This window comes from Penicillium vulpinum (assembly GCF_028829585.1).
Source record: "Penicillium vulpinum strain IBT 29486 chromosome Unknown utg000002l_segment0_segment0, whole genome shotgun sequence".
Lineage (NCBI taxonomy): Eukaryota > Fungi > Ascomycota > Eurotiomycetes > Eurotiales > Aspergillaceae > Penicillium > Penicillium vulpinum.
In genome coordinates this window covers 5,473,841-5,494,065 of record NW_026643242.1, presented here as the reverse complement: position 1 = coordinate 5,494,065, position 20,225 = coordinate 5,473,841, and the positions used below count along the sequence as shown (strand labels likewise).

At 47.6% G+C, this 20,225-nt stretch overlaps 8 protein-coding genes across 8 annotated transcripts; 4 read left to right on the top strand and 4 right to left on the bottom strand.

The window, feature by feature from the left end:
- Positions 1–57: 57 nt before the first annotated feature.
- N7479_005064 (ion transporter) lies at positions 58–3,430 on the top strand (the record flags this gene model as incomplete). Its single annotated transcript, XM_057252761.1, has 3 exons — positions 58–307; positions 367–1,352; positions 1,412–3,430. The coding sequence occupies 3 exons, from the start codon at positions 58–60 to the stop codon at positions 3,428–3,430; spliced, it is 3,255 nt and encodes a 1,084-aa protein (XP_057112086.1).
- Positions 3,431–6,436: 3,006 nt separating this feature from the next.
- N7479_005063 (uncharacterized protein) lies at positions 6,437–9,025 on the top strand (the record flags this gene model as incomplete). The annotated part of the gene is made up of 1 exon (XM_057252760.1): positions 6,437–9,025. One exon carries the CDS (start codon positions 6,437–6,439, stop codon positions 9,023–9,025), a length of 2,589 nt encoding a protein of 862 aa, XP_057112085.1.
- Positions 9,026–9,208: 183 nt separating this feature from the next.
- N7479_005062 (tetratricopeptide repeat protein) lies at positions 9,209–9,445 on the bottom strand (the record flags this gene model as incomplete). Its single annotated transcript, XM_057252759.1, has 1 exon — positions 9,209–9,445. The coding sequence occupies one exon, from the start codon at positions 9,443–9,445 to the stop codon at positions 9,209–9,211; it is 237 nt and encodes a 78-aa protein (XP_057112084.1).
- Positions 9,446–10,131: 686 nt separating this feature from the next.
- N7479_005061 (tetratricopeptide repeat protein) lies at positions 10,132–11,100 on the bottom strand (the record flags this gene model as incomplete). The annotated part of the gene is made up of 2 exons (XM_057252758.1): positions 10,132–11,011; positions 11,078–11,100. 2 exons carry the CDS (start codon positions 11,098–11,100, stop codon positions 10,132–10,134), a joined length of 903 nt encoding a protein of 300 aa, XP_057112083.1.
- A 1,181-nt stretch (positions 11,101–12,281) lies between these two features.
- Positions 12,282–13,109, top strand: N7479_005060 (synaptobrevin family protein; the record flags this gene model as incomplete). Its single annotated transcript, XM_057252757.1, has 2 exons — positions 12,282–12,316; positions 12,389–13,109. The coding sequence occupies 2 exons, from the start codon at positions 12,282–12,284 to the stop codon at positions 13,107–13,109; spliced, it is 756 nt and encodes a 251-aa protein (XP_057112082.1).
- Positions 13,110–14,541: 1,432 nt separating this feature from the next.
- Positions 14,542–15,313, bottom strand: N7479_005059 (60S ribosomal protein uL24; the record flags this gene model as incomplete). Its single annotated transcript, XM_057252756.1, has 5 exons — positions 14,542–14,694; positions 14,748–14,830; positions 14,897–14,933; positions 15,066–15,178; positions 15,295–15,313. 5 exons carry the CDS (start codon positions 15,311–15,313, stop codon positions 14,542–14,544), a joined length of 405 nt encoding a protein of 134 aa, XP_057112081.1.
- Positions 15,314–15,792: 479 nt separating this feature from the next.
- N7479_005058 (putative C2H2 finger domain protein) lies at positions 15,793–19,159 on the top strand (the record flags this gene model as incomplete). The annotated part of the gene is made up of 2 exons (XM_057252755.1): positions 15,793–18,778; positions 18,885–19,159. The coding sequence occupies 2 exons, from the start codon at positions 15,793–15,795 to the stop codon at positions 19,157–19,159; spliced, it is 3,261 nt and encodes a 1,086-aa protein (XP_057112080.1).
- A 457-nt stretch (positions 19,160–19,616) lies between these two features.
- On the bottom strand, positions 19,617–19,820 carry N7479_005057 (dolichyl-diphosphooligosaccharide--protein glycosyltransferase subunit 4; the record flags this gene model as incomplete). Its single annotated transcript, XM_057252754.1, has 1 exon — positions 19,617–19,820. The coding sequence occupies one exon, from the start codon at positions 19,818–19,820 to the stop codon at positions 19,617–19,619; it is 204 nt and encodes a 67-aa protein (XP_057112079.1).
- Between the last annotated feature and the right edge of the window lie 405 nt (positions 19,821–20,225).

Genomic DNA, 20,225 nt, shown 5'->3' with positions numbered 1-20,225 from the left:
CCCCCCAAATCACCCCGGTTATGCCGATTTAAATCTTAAGAAAATTCCTCGGGCACCATGTTCGCCTCGCTACTTCGTCCAAAACACCAGCGCTCGCAGACCGAGCAGTCCCCATTCTCGACCCCATCCCCGTGGTTTCGCGCGAACAATCCACGACGCGTCCCCCGAGCCGATGAAAGCAGTGATGATGCGCCAGAACTCCAGGAAATCGATGAAGAGGATATAAACCAGGACTGGGAGGAAGAGGAAGAGGACGGGCCAATCGAGTCTACACCTCTACTGCCTATATTCTCTGCGTCGCATTTGGGTGCGAAGAGATCCCTAGGTTACGATGTATACTGTGGACAATTGACTTACCCTGATTAGATGCGCTACCTGTTTACAACATCACCCACGCCATTCGTCCCTCGATCGTCTCCCGTTGCGAAACTACCCTAACATGGGACCAGTTACGCTCGCCGCAGGTCTCCCAGTTCCTGATAAAGCCAATCCTACAGAAGATCATGTCGGCCCACTTTTCGCGCGCGACCCTCTATGCATTGATGGCCAACTGTCTGCAATTCGAGAGAGAAATACACCTAATTCCAGGTAACAGCGGGGCAAATCAAACACGCGCAATGGTCAGTGAACTGTTAGCCATAAAACTATTGCGGGAATACTCGACCCGAGAATTGATCGATGCGCTGTCCTACGAGTTCTATCCACTCCAGGGCCAAGATCAATCCACTGGGCCCCAGCGAAAACGGGTGGTTGCTGCACGTGTCTCATGCTTGGAGGTCGCTATCCGCTCGCAGGCCAAGCGGTTCTTGGCCCATCCTGTCGTGGTACAACAATTGGAGGCTATTTGGGCGGGAACGGTTGTCTTCCACTCTGCCGCCGACAATCTTCATCGTCCCGTGCACACGAACCAAGGTAGAAACCTGGATTATGGGGCAACAATGGACACCAATGGGAACATTGAAACCGACTCCAACGGGGCATTTCGGCGATCAGTGACAATCTACAACCCTCGGGACGCATCTTTGTTCAAATTATCGCGGCTGAGAGTGCCGCGATATCGACAGTTTCTCTCCACCATATCATTTGCAGTACTGTTGGGACTATTCCTGGCTGTCCTAGAACAGCGCAGCCGCAGGATCACATCCCTTGAAGTTGTATTTTGGTTTTGGAGTGCCGGATTCATGCTCGATGAAGTTGTTGGGTTCAATGAGCAAGGCTTTAGTCTTTATCTGATGAGCTTTTGGAATCTGTTCGACGTCGGGATTCTGCTATTGCTCTTCGCATACTATTGCTTGAGGATATACGGTACATTCCTGACCTACCCTAGAAGTCAATTCATCGCCGACCAAGCTGTGAGTTTTCTATCTTTACAAAGTTTCTTTCGTCTGCAGTATGTGCTAATTCATTTCAGTTCGATGTTCTTACGGCCACAGCTCCTTTGCTATTTCCGAGGTTGTTTTCCATATTGGATCATTATCGCTACTTCTCCCAACTACTCATTGCTTTCCGAATAATGGCATCAGATCTCATTGCCGTCTTCGTACTCATCGTCATTTCTTGCTCTGGATTTTTTGTCGCTTTCTTAAACTTTGGAGATAACAAATCACCCAAAGTGGTGGCTTATGGTTTGTTCCAAATGCTGATGGGATTTACGCCAACCGCATGGGCAATGTGGGATGAATACAACTTTTTAGGGAAAACAATCCTAACTGTCTTCCTATTCATCTGTCATTTTGTCGTCGTCACTATCTTGATCACGGTTCTGACCAATTCCTTCATGAGAATCGTCCAGAACGCAAATCAAGAGCATCAGTTCCTGTTCGCTGTCAATACTATCTCGATGGTCAAGTCGGATGCTTTATTCTCCTATGTGGCGCCGACAAACGTCATTGCCTGGCTAGTGACACCATTCCGATACATGATGCCATTCCGGGAATTCATTCGGCTCAACCGGACAATTATAAAGATAACCCACCTACCCATACTGTTCACAATTTGCCTTTATGAGAAGACAATCCTCAGTTCTCGAGTCGTTCAGCCGATGGATCTAATTGAACCTACCTCGCAGAATGAAACTCCAGTTCAGCCCAATCGATTCCGTGGTTTCAGCACTAGAGCATCGGTTTTTAGGCGAGAGCCCTCTGTGGCAACATTCCAGAAGGATCGAGCGTTGGAGGAAGTGTTTCGACGCCCATACAGTGACGATCAAATCCGAGCGCCACCGAGCACTGTGCATGAACGCCAGACTAATAACGTCATCAAAGACTGGATGCAGGAGATTGGCTCTGGACCAGCTAATGGACCCGATGATAGGGATTCACTGGTCGTGGACCATCGTGGGGTGCATCTGCAACGACCCAAATTTCCATTCCGGGCTAGATTGGCCAACCAACCTCGGAATGTCACGGAAACGACACGATCAGTTGCTTCCAATCCCGAGGACCGAACAAGCTGCACTGCAAGCCCAGTCATCCGGCCTCGGCGCACGAGACCCTCTGTCTCACCCACTCAGAAACGACAACTCTCTCATCATACAGACATGGAGGGAGATGATGAACTTACCAGCAACGACGGTGACTCAAATGATGACAAGCACTCAGCCCAAGGGTCCACTGGTAAGACATCTGACTTTGTTGGAGGCACAGAGAAGCCCTCGCCGAAATTCTACAGCTCTCGTCCATCTACGGCAAGAATTATCTCGCGTCGCAACAGCCCTACACGTCGTGTCAGACATACACGGAATACCTCTGGGGTCACTATGCTGTACAATCCTGTTGGATCTCCAAATGAAGAGACGGAAGGCCGGACCACACCACCACGGTCAGATACCGATTCATCTGATGAAGACTCACCCCCTGTCGTCTCTACCTCAGTAGACCAGGGTACCGTAAAGCGTCACATTCTAGACGTGTCTCGTTCTCGGAATCCCCCGATTGGACTAAATCATATGTCCGTTCCCGAGGTGGACAGTGTCTACCTATCTGATCGGCCCACAGGGACACGATCTCGCCCATCCCTTCTCTATGATCTGGGATCTGACCTAGGCGACAACAAGGCCGTGGCGGGTGGCTTCGCCGGTGCCCTTCCGTCTAGTTTCCAGACCCAACTAGGGTTTGTCCCAGCCGCTCTTCGCCGTGAAGCCCCAACCCAAACCCAAGACATGCTCAGCAAGTTAGTTCTGGCTCGCATGAACAACATTGAAGAAGGATTCCGCGAGGTGATCAAAGAATTCAAAGATCTCCGCCGCAGCGAGTCTAGTCGCAGCCCAAGCCGACCCGATGAGTCCCGGGGGGCTACACGTGAGAAAAAGAAACGTGACAAGAAAGACTCCAAGAAGCAAAGCATCAATTCACCCGGAAGCCGGGCTGGTAGTGGTGGAAGCCCATCTAAAGGAGATGGACCCGGTGGTGATACCATGCCGTCTGCATAACTGTTCATTGCATTCTACCTTTCGGTGGCAACACCGTGTAAAAAGATCCCTGTAACTTGAATGGGTGGGTTTTTTTTACTTTCGGGTGGTTATTTTTTTTCCCTTGCTTCCTGAATATCTGGGTTTGGCCTGGCGCGTTGGCTTTTGTTTTGCGGATACCAGATACCATCTCATTCGGGGTACGTAACGGCTTCAAATTTCAATGTGCATTAGCACACACATGAATGAGCACACGGCATCTTCATATTTCAAACTTCCGATGCAATTCACTGCCCAAAAGCAGCTCGAGCTAGTGGTGCCGTAAGATAGTTTTGTCTAATTTAGGTACGCCGTCTTCGCCATCCTAAGGGGATCAATTGTTAAGAATGGCCTTTCAGTGCCCATATACTACCTTTCTATTGAATGATAGAAGATATAAAACAGAGTATAACCAAAGCGACGTGGAAAAATCTTCACGGATGGATGCCAAGCAGAGTAATAATTGTTCAATATGATTTCACTGCTATATTTCCAGGTATGGTTCATGCTCTTAGAGAGAATTGGACCTTAAGCGCTTCCTCTGGGCACTTGATATCCCTTTCGGGGAGGTCGGGCAGTGTGTCCATATATTTCGCCCTGATCTGTTTGATCAGAGTCGCCCCCCCGGTACGCCGCTACCTCTTCTTTCGTGATAATTGCGCCTGGCTGGGGGGCTAGGAAGCGGAACATCAGCAGTGTACCACCGATGACCCCGAAAACGCTTAGTAGGGCAATGCTGCGAGATCTTATTTTCTTTAGTGTCAATACAGACGGACATCTGCTCACGGAACAAATACTAACTTCATCGGTTTCCGACTTTGATGAACGGCTTCTGTCATTGTAGTCATGATTGGATTGTATATGGGGTTATTTTTTTACCATTCACGTTGCTTCAAAGGATTCAGTTGCTTAGAAGTAAAATAAATTTCCACACTGGATATCTATGGAGAAAAAAAGAATGACATTGACATGAGCACATTGTGATTCACTGGAGGTATCCGCCACTTCTCGCGTGTCTTCCCTGTGTCATCTTAAACGGCTCTCTCTTCTTTTTCAATTATACGAGATAGACCTAGTTCATATTCTATACCACCTACTATATATTATAGATATACTTATATAGATAATTAAATAAAGTGCGGCTGAAGACAACCCCCACTGGACCTCGGGAAGTATCGCAGTGCATACCTAGGTACATCCATAGATACATACATATGTACCTACCTAGGTCCAAGGGCTAGTACCAAAGCTGACTGTTCCCGAGGTCGGTATGATCCCCAATACTTCAAATAATTATCGGAAACATTCTACATATGTAGTATGTGCCTCATTTCTCGTAGTATCTCAGGGTGTGCTTGACATGGGTCAATTAACCAATAACACAAGGCCACATCCCCACCACTGAAACCTCTATATATAACCTTTGTAATTGGTTCAACCTGCTTCACCTCCACGATTACAAGTACTAATAATGCCCGGCATAGCCTTGGAACATATGTAGCTAATCAGTATATAGCGCCAGACAAGTCCTCGAGCGGTCTCATTCATATTATTTCAAAGCATTCTACATCTTACAATAGAAATGAAAGCATCTCTACCGATAACAGGTCTCACAATGTTCCGATCGGCCTCTACGCCCGCCGATGAAGTCCGCACCTACATCACCCAACTCCTTGGCAACGAATATGACGTCCTCGTCGACGTCGCTAAGAAACATGCGAGTAAATAAGAGATTGGCCGGTTCTCACAGCTCACGCCAGCCTCTAGAGAGACTACCTAGCGTATCTTTGGGGACAATGTCGGTTTGTGTATGTATCTATAGTGCGGTTTGGGAAGATTTATCCGAGATCCCGGATAGAAGACTAGGTAGTATCGATAATTCTCAGCGGTTGTACGTGACATCATATTTCTTTCTTCATTTTTCCCGCTGAAAGTGAATTGGGCAGTTTGAGCTGACCCTGTTGTCTATTTGCAGATGCCGCCACTACCTCTACGTTGGTCCTAGCCTCCATCCTAATATTATTCTTTCTATAAGAATTAGGATTGTAGGCTATGAAAAGTAACATCATCTCATGTTTTCTCTTGGTCCCCGGATAGCTATATAATACGTAGGGATTTCTATAGGGAGTTACTAATTTATTTCTCTGACCTCGGGATAATAGATCGGATCACATGGGTTGCGTTCTCAGTCTGGTGGTTCTTGTTTGCTGTTTATTGGGGGGTTTATGCCATTAAACACCCATTAAGTGCACTAAGTGGGGTCAGAATCATACCATCTTTCACTAGAGGATTTACTGCTAACAAAGTGTAAGAGTGATATCGAAAAGGAACATTTAGGTCTCTTTGAGTACACAATGTTTTGCGCCTTAGTATCTAAAAAATATCTAAGAAACTCATCTGAAAATACATCTAAAATGAGTATGTATGTACCAAAAATAATATGTACTAACTATGTCCATATATTGTACAGTGGCGTTTCATGAGTATTTGCACCCCAGTACTACCAAAATTTTCAGGCCATCTTCCTTTCTGCTTGTTAATACTTTATTGAACGCGTTAAGTAATAAGTAGTAAGTAGAAGGCTTACATACACGCTTATATATATGTATAGTAGAAGCTCCAGCATGCAGGCTACAATAGAAGAGAGTACATGAAAAGCATTAGGAAGTACTGGGGTGCAAATACTCATGAAATATGACTATACATGGTACTGTACCTACTATCAGGCTCTAGGCACCAGAGCCTCATTCTCCATTTCCCCACTCCCCATTTTCTTCTTCTACTCTCCTGTGAACTATTTCTGTACTTTCCCCGTTGCCCTTGGCTTACTTAACTATTACTCTTTAGGTAGTCATCTGCATCTTTCTCTTCTTCTCTTCATGGTGACCTCTTGCAATATTCCCTGTATTAACTTGAATTTTATTCTCTAGTCCACTGCATCCTCATCTCATCTTCCCTTCATGGTTACCTCTTGAAGCTCTATCCAAAATGGAGCTAAATCCTCGCCCTCCAGTCTGCATACCTCGTGGAGATATTGAAAATATTCTACTCTTACCGCAAGATCAACAACAGGAACCGAATAGTCATACTGCGAGCGAATCTGACACTATTTCAAGCCCTACAAACATCCCCGATACCTCCACAGCGCTCCCAGGGAGTCCCTTAGCTGCTCGTGAATCCTTTTGCAACCTCACAAAAATGCTATTTCTACTTCTTCTTCATGGCGCAGATACTCTGATGTTCATTGACCCTTCTCCGGAGACAATCCGATCCAAGTTACCTCTTTCCGTACGGACAGTCCCCCATCGAATCCACAGTGAGAAATTATTGGGTACAGGCTCTGCCTATTTCAAACAACTCTTCAGTCCACAAATGCAGACCCGGACTCGAAAGCGACGCCGCTTGACTGGCAAGCTTCCAGATGGTATTCAATACGTCTTGGACCTTACTCCCCCAACGATGGACGAAGATGCGGTCATATTCCTAACCGAGCTTTCATGCCCTATGAGTATTAGGATGTGGGCCTCAAAGCAGGATATGTGGAGCCTGCCGTGGTCGTGCATTGGGGGACAAGATGACTTGGAATCCTTCGAGCAGCCTACACAATTCCCTACAACATCACCTGAGCCTCAAGGTGATATCTATGTCGATCATCTTGGAGATTTAAGAACTGAGCAGATTGAAGCCTCATTCGAATCACAGGACCAATTTCCGGCATCACAGCCTGAAATAGTGGAGCAGAAAGGCTTGCCGGTGGAATACTCGGCCTCACGTCACCGCGAAGGCATTGAGCATATTCTCCACGTTTTGGAAGGACTAAACCCTAGAATAGACACGCCTTGCAAGCTATGGACCTTTTTCGCGCTCGCCAAAATATTTGACGTGGCTGCGGTGCCGGCCATCTGCGACCACATCATCTCGTGGTTCTACCAGCTCAACAATATTCGGTTCATTGAACTTCATCCCGATGTCACTTATCGAGTGGCATGCGGTATCGGATCTTCCTGCCTCTGTCGAGATGCTTTTGTTGCAATGGTTGGGGACGAAGCCCTGCTATACTTGATTCGGACCACACATTTCAAACCCGTTGGATCCATGAAAATCTTGGCGCAGAGCCGAGTTTCTGATGTTCTAGACGACACGGAGGTGCAGCGGATCGAATATGCCAGTAAGAGTTTTGGCGACTACGTCATTCGCTGCTTCTTACATTTGGCTGGGAGTAAAATGCCTTGGTTGGCACAGATTGTCGAGTTCCAGAAGCTTACCCGCCATCTTCAACTTTATCCTGCAGATCAAGAAACTATATGTCAACTAGTCATGACGCTGAAGGAATTTATTCGTGACCACATCTATGGGGCTTTGGTCAAGGCAAGAGACACAAACCGCTCATTCCATGTGGCTCCAAGCTTGGTGAGATCCGAAAACCCATACTACCGATGGGGTATAGACAAGGGATTTGTACTTCAGCGATTGATTGGGAAAAACTTCTGGAGTGCGCTGGTGTCGCTAGATCTCTGTCAAGATGAAGCACCTCGTATGGATTCTTATTCTTCGATAGCGGAAATCGGCAATGGCTTGTTGGCCTTTGGTGGTGAAACTGCAGCAAGGATTCGCCATGTCTCATCTGGTGAAGTTCGTCAGATGATCCATGTGTTCAACCAAGTGGTTAGAACTAGAGCTCAGGGTCGGCAGGAGGAGGAGGCTCTGGCTGCAAGACATGCAGGTGGACATGCTGTGATGGAGATGACCATTAATGTCCGGAAGTCGCAATCTGACAACGAGGTTGGCAGCACCTCTAACAACGGCCCTTTCCTTAATCCCATTCCTGCTCCCACCCCTAGCCCATATTTTCCGCCTGTATCTTCAATGCCACCAAAGACAGACATTTCAACAGAAATATTCCACGAAAAAACATTCAAGGATGAGCTTCACTCTTTCCTGAGGCAATACGCACTAGAGATGTTGCAGCAACCTGACCCACCCACCATGCGACACGAACTCACAGATACCCTCACCTGCCTCACATACAATGAATTCCAATACCTACCTTTATGGGCGGGCGGCAATGACGATGGAACGGGCGGTGTTTTCACCGACTTGATCATCCCCGCCATGGACATCGGTGGTTTCTCGGGTCCTGGGCCCGCCGTGCACACTGGTAGTGTCGCCTCAACCAATGGTTCATTCAGCGAGGTTGAGCCTAGTGATACACAGAGTACCATTTATGGCGCATCTCACAACGCGACTTACAGCCACGCTTCGGATATCATGTCGGTAGACTCTACGGACTATTCTCAGTCGGGGCTCAAGCATGAGGATTATGAGAGCCACGATGAAGCGCAGCCGGAAACTTACATGGAGATGACCGAGTACGATGATGAAATATCATCCCTGGGGTTTGGCCCAACTACCGACGATGAGGAATACGTAACACAGAGTAATGGCACCATTATGATGGATATGGGATCACCTGAGCCTTCATTTGCTGGTATCTCCGAGAATATTCACATGGACAAGGTGGAGGACGAAGGTAATGATACTGAGTTTGAATTTGTTGCTGTCCACGACTACTTTTAGAATATCCCATTCTTTTTTTTCCTTCTTTCTTGTTTTCGACTGAGATTGGAGAAGCAGAATGTTCGCATGAAAAAAGACATCGCTCAAAATGGAATCCAAGATACTTCTCTATTGACGTACTGTCGAGATATACTATGTGTAGGTACCTGCATAGTAAGTTTATCTACTCCGCACAGGTTTTGCCTATCCTCCCATGATCTCCGTCCTTTCAGTCTCCAGTTGGTCCTCCAATGAGTCGACGCGAGCTGAGCCCTCTAATCCGGCTCTGTATGACAATTTCCTCAAAGTCTCCAGCGCTACAACAGTGTTAGGATGATCTTTCCCAAATATTCTTTCTCGGCGCGCGTATACTGTCTCCGTCATCTCTTTCACGAAATCCAACTTGTTCTGGGATAAATAGATTTTGCTGAGATTGGCCATGGCGTAGAGGTTTGTGGATTGTCGTTGCTAAGGATCTCTTCTGTTAGACTGAAAGCCCGGTATGTTAGCGCTCCAGCCTCGGGCAGTAATTGTAGCATATGATACGTCACTGAGAGACTGGCTATAGCGTGTAGCATGTACATATGGCGATCCATACCAGCCTTTGCCATCCCTCTTATTTCTTTTTCTCCGAGGTCCCTAGCCTCTTCTAGGTAGCCTTGAGGTCTGATTATAGAGCCCAGGTTACACATAGATATAAGAGTCTCCGGATTTGTCTCACCGTGAACAATCTCGCTGGCAATCACTATTTTCTTCTTGGGCTCCTCGGCATCTGACCGTCGATCTTGACGTCGATATGTAGATGCTACGTCTTTCATAGAGTCGAGCGTTAACCAGTGATTCGTACCAAAGGACACTTGGCAAGCAGTGAGAACCTCTCGCCCAAGTTTTTCGGCGGGCTCTAGCTTCCCTTGCTCTCGACAAGTTGAAGCGAGCCTTATTTTCCAAAGTAATAGCGAGCTATGCGTTGGCGATAACTCCCTCATCGAGGTCCACTCACTAGCGTCCAATCAATTCTGCCTCTTCGTAGCGACCAAGAATTGAATATGGGGTAACTATGTCATCCATAGCATACAACGTCGATAGATGCCTCGGACCAAACATCAATTTCTTCTTCTCAAAATACTTTAGATCAAGATTCGGGCCTGGCTCTTGTATGACCACGCGATGTTGCTCATACTCGTCACTGCAGAGGAATTGTTCTCACCAGCCTTCGTATCTTTGATCGGTGGCACTTTCTCTGAGAGTTCCACGGCCTCCTCTAATTGGTCACGCTTCCAATAAGTTGACGCGAGTTTGTTCCTGCCTTTCACAGTCGATGGATGCTCTGGCCCCAGTGTCCTCTCGTTGCTCTGCATTTCCCGGAGTTTCTTGGCTATCTGGGCTTCTGCTACTGGCTGATTCTCCGCCTCAGGAACTTCGAGCCGGTCCACTGGTTTTGAATGCTCACTCAAAGTTTTGTCTCCCTCCATCACTGACGATCTCTGATTTGTTGATATAGACTTCAATGATGTTCTCGCTTCATTGTCAATTACCACAACTTGCTGGGACTCGGTTGACTCTCCATCGCGGGTTGCGTGTTTATTTTGTTCTGACTCAGGACAGGGGAGAACAGAAACAGACAGCTGCTGAAGATGTCGAGCTAACTGCTGCTGAAAGCAAATCGGATTTGAAACGGGAGGTTTTGTGCACAGGGGACATTGCTGTGCAGAAGATGTATAGCGCTCGGACAGTCTCGCCATCGCCTGCTGTTGATCTTCGGGAAATACTCTGGCATGAGAATCCCTTAGATGATCCAAGAAGAAAGCTTCGGATTTGGAAGTACATGAGCATAAACCACAAATCCACCCCCGCCGATGGAATTGTCGTTCGTGCTCACTCCATTCTGTGTAGCTGTCGTAGAGGTTGGCTTTGACGCAGTCTCCGAATGTTGTAGGGTCGCAGAAGAAGCCGGGCGCCTGGACACCTTTCTGGCGCGACTGACTGAACAAAACCAGTGTACACCCGCTACACACCTTGTGTCACGCAGAAGCACTGGCAGGACACCGAACGTCATATCCAAGTTAGATTTACCGGCCCAGGCTCTCCAACAGCATCTAATTATGAAGATATCTCTGACCTGCGCAACAATCATAGGGCTCTCATCATCACAAGATTGGCTGGGGTTTATCACAAGTGAGAAAGGCCGATAGCACCGTATCAGGTCTATAGATCATCATCAAAGGCTGCTGGGCTTTAAAACTGTCGACAACATATCTCTGGCTCAAGACCTGCGTGATAAATTATTCCGGCAAGAGCAAAGATCTCGACTAGGGCTAAAGTTAGCTTCTTCGGTGATGCAGCTGCATACCACGAATTGGTTGACGGATTTCTGGAGCAAATACGACATATTTTTCCTGCGTTCTTTGGATACTACCATTGCCTTCGACGGCCCCTTAATTCGACGCACCTTTGAAACTCGGAACATAGACTTGACTACTATATCCCAAAGCGTCCCAAGACCCTGGTTAAATGCGTCAATCCCATGCCTATTTTCACTGGGTATAGTTCTCTTGGAGTTTTGGTACCGAGAAGTATTTGAGAACTTGAAAAATGAAGTTGAAGAAAGGATGGTATGTACCATCCATGGTCGCCTACAAGGCTTCTGGGCCTGACTTACAATCTAGCCACCTGAATTCTCTGACCCTTTGACAGCACGACACTTGGCCGATGACATGGACTCTGGCCCGAACTATAAGAAGAGTGTCTTACGGTGTATATTCGGCCTAGATGCGATATACACATCACTGGCAGAAGAGAAATTTCAAAATGAGGTGGAAGAGAAGATGCTCTCTCCCTTAGAAGAGGACCTGAAATTTTACTCCCACATAACGTCAATAGAGGATTGTGTATAGCATACATATGTACTCAAATTATGAACAGAATTTTGAAACCCCGTTTCAAAGAACGAGCTTGAGGTATGTACAAAAGGATGGTTTTAAATGAAGTTGAGCAATTTTCATGATAGATATAAAACAACTGTAAACGGGTCAGACCGGCGCCGGGGAGGGCCCGCCCGCCGGGCCTTGAGGTGGGCTGACTCAGCGGATTTCACGAACTGCCCCAGCGCAAGGTACTCCAGATTTCAGGATCTTTCAAATTATTTAGCTCCTATAAATAAGTATCACAAGCGCTTGAGAACTGCAGGATTATCTATCACTTTAACTTACTCCTCTTTTCTGCTACAATTTCTCCAGGGTTCTATATTCGAGGTCACGACTACTGACATCATATCACTATGGCTTCATCCTCCAAGACGAGCTCTTTGCTCTAGTAAGTCTTGCTGTCTTGACATTTGAGCGATCAAAGAAGCGATTCATAGACTAACAATATAATCAAATTCAGCTCTTGCATCGCCTACCGCACTACTATTTTGGCCGAACACTCCTCGCCGGGAAGTTCATCAAGCGCCGCCTCGTCACTAGCCTCCATCATCCTCCCAAAGATCACACACGACAAGCCACAAAAGCTCACCTTCACCCATGAACGGCTTTTTGTCCATTACATTTCCGATTCGCCAACGGGCAATCAATCCGACGATGGCAACATTGCAGAGCCCAACTCGCATGCTCCCCTAAGCTTCGTGGTAGTTGCATCGGCAGAGCAAGGCCGCCGCATCCCATTCGCATACCTATTAGAAATGAAGCGCAAGTTTTTAGCCGCCTACGAACCATCTACAACCGAGTTTGCCGCCCTGCCTGCCTACGGCTGCGCGGCCTTCAACAATGAGCTGCGCTCTCTCCTACAGAGCTACAACACCGCCCCGCCAGCAGACTCGCTCGCCTCAGCTCGGCGCGAAATTGACAGCGTGCGTGATATAATGACCGAGAATATCGAGCGGGTCTTGGAGCGCGGCGAGCGCATCGATCTGCTGGTTGACAAGACGGATCGGCTTGGCGGGAGTGCGCATGATTTCCGGATTCGTAGCCGGGGACTGCGGAGGCGGATGTGGTGGAAGAATACCAAGTTGATGATTATGATGGTGATCGTCATTATCTTCTTGCTATATTTGTTCATTGGTATGGGGTGTGGACTACCTGCCTGGGGGAAGTGCGTCGGACACTAACGCAGTTTCGGGTAGCCAGTCAAACATTTCAGCGAGCGTGCTTTTTTTTTGTTCAAATATTTAGTTTCTGGGGTTGCTTTGGTTTCTGACTTTCTTATGAAGCACGATCCGATGGTTGGTTGTCTGCTTTTCTACTTTGTTCAATTTACTCCGTTTTTTACTCCTTGGACTTTGTTCCTAGTCAGGTTTGTATATTAAATCTATCTAATTTGTGTTAGCTAGGTATCGAAGTTTGCATACATTTTTTAGGACTTGAGTGATGGAGGTGAGTGGGTTTGATGTGCCTCACGTATTCTCTTATCAAGGCTTTAGCGATTGTAAATGAAGAATTTATTGTTTGTTAGTTAGTATGCAAGTGACAGCTGATTCAATAAGCCGTAGACATTTCATGAGTTGGAGTCATGAGTTGGAGTTTTACTGATTCTACTAAGCATGAGGACAAATTACTTCGGATCCAACCCTTGATATATGAACTCAAATAGCCAGAATTTCCGTCAAAGTTCTCCTGCAAAAAAAAAGAAACTTGATCTTTAGTATGCATATAGCCAGACAGCAAAGCTACCAGGAGTGTAAACGTAGTATTTGCATTTTTGGTTGATCTCCTTAGCAGCCAGCCATTGTAACCTGCCGCTCTGGAGGATATATCTAGCTAGCCCAGCCAAAGATACATGCATAAGACAAATGTTCGAGGAAATATTGATGCAAACAAAAGTAAATTGAGTGATTGATATAAAATATTCATTATCCCCCACATCGACCCTAGAGAACCGATTCCTACAGGCTACAGCCTATATCTATATACTCAAACTTGAAGATATGTCCCTCACCATCAAACCCACTTCGTCCTTGCCCGAAAGCATCAGAGTGAGTCTGCAGGTGAGACAGAAATCTACCAGCTTCCCAGTAGCTCTGTAAATTGTATACGCCAAGTGTTTACCTCTTCAACCATAGGTTCCGTCCTAAAAGGCACGGGATTGACGAGGAGATATATAAGGCGATACTCCTGGTTTCCAATAAGGAGGAATTGGAGGTCGAAGCACGTGAGATCGCTACAAAACTGCGCAAGCGGAGGAAGAAAAAAAAAAAAAAAAAAAAAAAAAAAAAAACTAAGACCAGACGAGCTGCAAACTGGACACGGAACGAAATGGCCTGAAGATTGAGCTGTAGCATTCAAAAGAAGTTCCTATGTGCGCGGGAGACGTAAGGAAGAAGAACGCCGGCTGCGCAAAGTGAATTGCCCTGCGAGCACCGACTCCGGATAGAAGAAAAAGGAAATTTTGTTCATTTTTCATTCATCGCAATGCACCTGGTTTCAGAAACTTTACCCTGATCATAGCAGGCTGGAAACTCCGTTTCTCGGAGTCCTTCAATTGAACCCGCGCCGTCAACCGCCATTGCAACATGAACCTATACCCCACACGTAAGAAATCCCTTAAGTCGACTTGCTCTTGACAGCCTCACGACCCTTGGCGATACGCTCAATGATCTGCTCACGGTCCTTATCGAGGTGCAGCTTGGTGATGACGACCTTGGAGGGGTGGAGAGGAATGGGAACGCTCTGGCCGTTGCTCTTGTCACGAACGATCTAAAACTGCAGTAAGCATCTACCACAACAACTGTTATAGATTCAAATCGTACCTTCTCGACGAAGATGGAGAACTTGAGACGGTAGACGTTGGTGATCTTTCCCTCACGGCCCTTCTGCGAACCTCTGGTAACAACTGCACACAACAGTCAGTTTCAAGATCTCGAGATTATTCCCAGATTGCATCAAGAATGAAACTCACCGACTTCGTCGTCCTTGCGGATGGGAATGGAGCGGATCTGTCACGGAATGCTGGTTAGAATCGTCGTGCATTTGTGTCATGCTGGTGCCTGTATTTTCCATAGTTTCCAATCGCGAAAACTCGACTTGAACAGGCCCAGATTTGATATGGAGGTTCATATGGTACATACTCCGTACTTCTCCTTGAGTTCCTTGGAGACGGGGGCGCTGAGGATGACACGGCGCTCGCTGGAGGGGGCCTGGAAGTGTGCCTTGCGAGACTTGCTCCGCGAAGAGGCGATACCTGGAGGAGACACCATCAGTATTGAAAGTTGAAGATTGGCGAAGATTCGTATCGATAGGGGTTTCGGGCAGTTGTGAATCAAATCGGCGCAAGGCGATATGCGAGAAAGTACGCACCGTGGGTTCGGACAGCCATCTTAAAGGTCGTGGGGTGTGAAGTGAACGGGTGTCGTTGGCGTTGGTCGAAGAGAGGATCTTTTCTGGTGTTGCCGAATATTCCAAGTTGCGGGAGCCGGATTGTGTGCTTACTAATTTCCCGCTAAGCCGTCTCAGGGCTTGCAACTAGACACCTGATAAATAGGGCAAATACTACTCTTGATATTATTGGTTGATAGTGGGATCCACCTCCAACGCGCTTCTCAATGCGTCTCGACAACATCTGCGCCAGGCCAGCCCGTTGGCCGCGTTTTTTTTTTTTTTGTTCTCAGGGCTTTGAGAAGATTCTTCCTTGATGTTTCAATTTTAGTCTATTTATTATACCCAGTCTGTTCCTTTTCGGCCACGATTCAATCCTTCCCATGCGCAACGGATTACGATCAAGCTCTTTGTTCGCTTGGTGCTACAACATCCTCAGCGATGAGATCCTAGCTCTTAGACAGCCTCGCACAATTTGAAATGTCCAACGGAGGCATGGACGGATTCGATTGGCTCCAGAGTTTTCTTCCAGCCGATGGCCAACCCGACCACGACCCCAATTTCAACAATGAGGCTTATGAGACACATCCGGCATTTCACGATGCCGAGGAGGTGGCCAAAGCGGCCGTTATGCACCAGCGGGTACAGAAGCCATATTCATTTATGAGGCCAACCAATGCTGGGACTAATCATGTCTTGGATCCGTCTCAGGTGTACTCAGAGGCTTCGGGTAGACAGTATAGAGGAAACCAACACCAGCAAAGCAGCAATATGCAATTCAACAATCTTCATTCTGGCCCCTCTGTATGCACAGCAGATTGTTCTCACAATACAGCTCAGCGGCCAAATCCCTATATTCCATCCCAACAACATTTAAGTGCTCAGGCAGTTCAGGATGGATATCGTCACGGTCAAGCTCATATGGATCCCATTGACCCCCCACAGAGGCCTTCCAACTCTAAATCAATCTCCTCCGCAGCCGATCAAAGCACTTACAGGGTCCATGAAAATATAAGATTGACAATCCCTGCACATAAAACGAATCAATCCATGGCACAGGTACTGCCCACATCACAAAGCCCGTATCAAAGGTACTCGGCAACCCCAAATCAGCATTCCCAGATGTTCACCCAACCACATATGGCACAAGGGATGATGGCACAAGTTCAAAGAACACAAATGCCGGTTGCATTGCAAAGTCCTTCTCATAGCCACTTTACAATTCCATCCAATACTGCTCAACGACCAACTCATTCCTCTCCAGCGCAAGGAACCCGGCCGACACCCCCGGTTCAAAGGACACATACGCCGGTGGCAAGGCCCCAAGCATCGCAGAAACCATATCGAAGCTATTCCATGATTTCACCCCAAAATGTTCAAAAGTCATTTCACTCGCATGCACCGCCAAGCTCTCACTCCTCAGCAGACTCTACATTTTATACTCCCTTGGTCTCACCGAAGGGATTCAAAACTTCTACAGCACGCAGCACACTTGGACCCCACCAGTTGACCATCCTAGCCACAAGCACTCGGGAGGGTTCCAATCCACAAACGCAGAATCCGGCTACAAATTCCACCAGATCAAACCCAATACCGCCTGGGCCTTCATCTCAAAATCAAGATCATATCCAGTCAGCCGTGTCAACAGCACCTCATAGGGTCCACAGCCCTTCAATATCCGAGCCTGTCTCAACCCACACTCCTTCTGTCTCTCTTCTCTCTCCTGCTCTTGCCTCTGCCCCTCCGGCACCCACTGCACAGAAAACTATTGTCCCACATCATTTAGACAAGGGCTCGGCACAGGGGAAAGGAGGGACTCAGGGTTCAGCAGCACCTACTTCATCTTACCAGGCACCAAATCAGACAAGCCAGCAGCCTCCGATCTCCCAACCAAATGAGCAGAGAAACCCAGCGATATCCTCAGCCTTTGTATCATCCACTCCCCCTATGGCCTCTCACTCGGGGCCCTCGAATACCTTAGGACCTCGACGAGGCCCCTTCGCTGCCTCGGCCGCGGCACAAATGCTTACTGGGGGAAATACGCAGTCACGGGTTTCTCCACTGCCGGAACCATTGACCCACCACAAAAAGCAGTTGATTCCATCCCAAGAGAGCTCGAGGGGTTTTATGCCACCCGAAAAGATGCGACGGCTGGACAATATTAAAAGCCAAGCAATTAATCTCCGGCACGAGCCATCAGGAGGTAACTCGGTACCAGGAGCCCGCGTTTCTATGGAATCTGCTCGACCTCGAAGCTCTGATAAAATTCTTAAGAATCGGGACGATTTGGTCCAGCCGATAAGGCAGAGCGCTGCACTGCGCAAACACTCTTATGATCCTACCACAATCGCACGGGACGTACTGATTGCTGCGGGAAGACACCCGACGGAAAAGCCTCTAAACCATCATCTTGAAGCACTACGCCGTAATTTTACCAGAATCGACTGCTTTGCAGATCTGGCAACATTTCGTTGGGACCTGATTGATATTGAGCAGCCTAAACGTCAAGTTGATCACACACCTCCAGTTCCTGCGTCCCAACTACCTCCTCAACCACCTCAGGCAGCTCGGCAATTACTTCCATGTGACCCTGTTAAACCAAACCACGTGACTGCACGTGACATCGATCCGAGGCTGTCGCGTGACACACCGCCAAATCGCCAAGTCGCAATACCAACAAGGATCGACGCGCGTGCCCCTCCTAACGGCTTGAGCGCTTGGGGTACTTTGCCTTTCAAACCCCCGACCTATCATTCTCAACAAATTTATTCTTCCGACTTGCCTTCTGGACTTCCTAGGCTCGACCCTGTGCCTGCATCGCCAAATTTCTCGTCCCACAAATCCGCCGTGCCATTTCCAGCCCCCTCACCCTCGCAACCCCAATCTCAACCCCAATCTCAACCCCAATCTCAACCCCAATCTCAACCCCAATCTCAACCCCGACAGCAACAATACTCGATTACGAAGAGTGCGGCTCCGCCCGAACCTTCACCTGCCACAAAACAAGCGGTCACTGAATCTATAACAAAGCTTAAACCTCCAGCGCAGACAGCCAAAAGCCAATCAGACTCTGGTCGGACCGTCAAATCCCCAGAGGCAAGGCGTCTTCCTCAGCCACGGGTTGTCATCCCACCATTACCCCCGAAGATGCCATCGAAGAAAAGACCAGGGCGCCCTCCCAAGAGTGGAGTGAACAATATTGAAGTTGCAATTCCTCGCGAACAACCTGTGCATTATCAAATCTTCCCATGCAAGTGGGAGGGGTGTGCCGCAGAACTTCACAACATTGACTCGGTCCGAGCCCACCTGATCAAAGTTCACATCCCGCACTCTCTTGTTTGCAAATGGAAAGACTGTGGCAACAAGACACCAATGGCTGCAGCAGATATGTTTACGCATATATCGAGCGAGCACGTTTCTAAAATGGCTTGGGAACTTGGGGATGGACCAACTGTGCCAGTAACTGGTGAGAATCATGACTAGCTTACGCTTGATGCTCCTTTAAGGGGCTGATTTACACACGAAGTCTGTTTTTGATCTGAAGAAAGTATCTAATCGGATGAATGTTTTAGCGGAAAACAAACCGACTTACCCTTCCGTTCTGGGAGACCGAAGCGCTCGCAAAGGAACCATGGTCTTGCCAGTGGATGAACACCAGGTCAAGGCGTTCAGCAAGGCACATGGAAAATTGACAGAGAAGACAAAGGCCCAAGCCCTGCTCGAAGCGGGACGACACTGGAAGCAGCAGATTGGACCTGAAATGGACTGGAGCGACCGCCGTCTGTCAACACCAGCTCGGCAGACCAGGGTCCACTGTGGGGAAATCGCATTTGTTGGGGAGCATTGATGCGTCGAATCGACTTTTTTGATACCCTGTTGATACCCTCGTTTTTTGTTATCCCTTTTCATAATGGGATTTCGTTCATTGCACGGGGACTGGCTTGCATAGGGACTGGTGTTGAGAACATATCATAATACGCCATCTTGCTAAAGCGGGGCTCACGATATTTTGCACCTGGATGGCATCCCCAGAGCGTTGCTTTATCTATGATATCTATACGGTGAATTCCCCAGGAACCACACAATTTTCAAATTACTCGAAGAGCACTGATGAATAAAGCCACGAAATTGGCAATGGCGGCCTTTCTCTCCGACTAATTAAACTGTAGTGCAGGTGTGTGCAATTGGCTTGTGCTTGACCCGCGATCCGCTGTCGAAAGTAAAATCAAATGGAGTAGGCACTGGTATCTTGGTTCTCTGTTGGATTCTTGTGTTCCTTCTCTTCCACAGGTCGCAAATTGGATTTAATTCCCTTTCCCTGAAACTGACACCCTGTCTGTGGACAACACTGGCACAGTCCCCTCAGCCTTGATCTGGTTTGCTGTTTCAGCAGACTCTGGTTCCTCCTCGCTGGAATTGACATCGAGGAAGTGGTATAGGACAATCATCATCATGGCGCAGGAGCCAAGGAAGATGGCGAGGCGGTAGAGGTCGTTGTCGGAGATCATTGTGAAGGGAAGCCACAAAGAATTGATTTGAATGGTCACAGACAAATGTCAAGAGACAAAATGACAAGTCGAGAGACGAATGTGTTTAGGGATAAGGCGATATAGTCGGAGAAGACACGTCAACCAGTAGGTTCTGGGTGATGGCACAAAGTGTAGTTGTGTGTAATATCTTAAAATAAAAAGTAGGATTAAGAAGGGTTTTTTCCCCCTTTCTCTCCAATTGAGAGAATTGAAAAGGAAAAGAGATATAGTCAAGAAGAGAGAGCTCGGGAAAGAGGTGTGACGAAGTTGATAAGTGGAGAGAGGTGTGTGAGCTGGAGAAAGAGAGCTATCAGGTAATGTATTGTAATTAATGTAAGTAAGATGTACCAAGTTACATTGTAATGTATTCTGTACATAATAAAC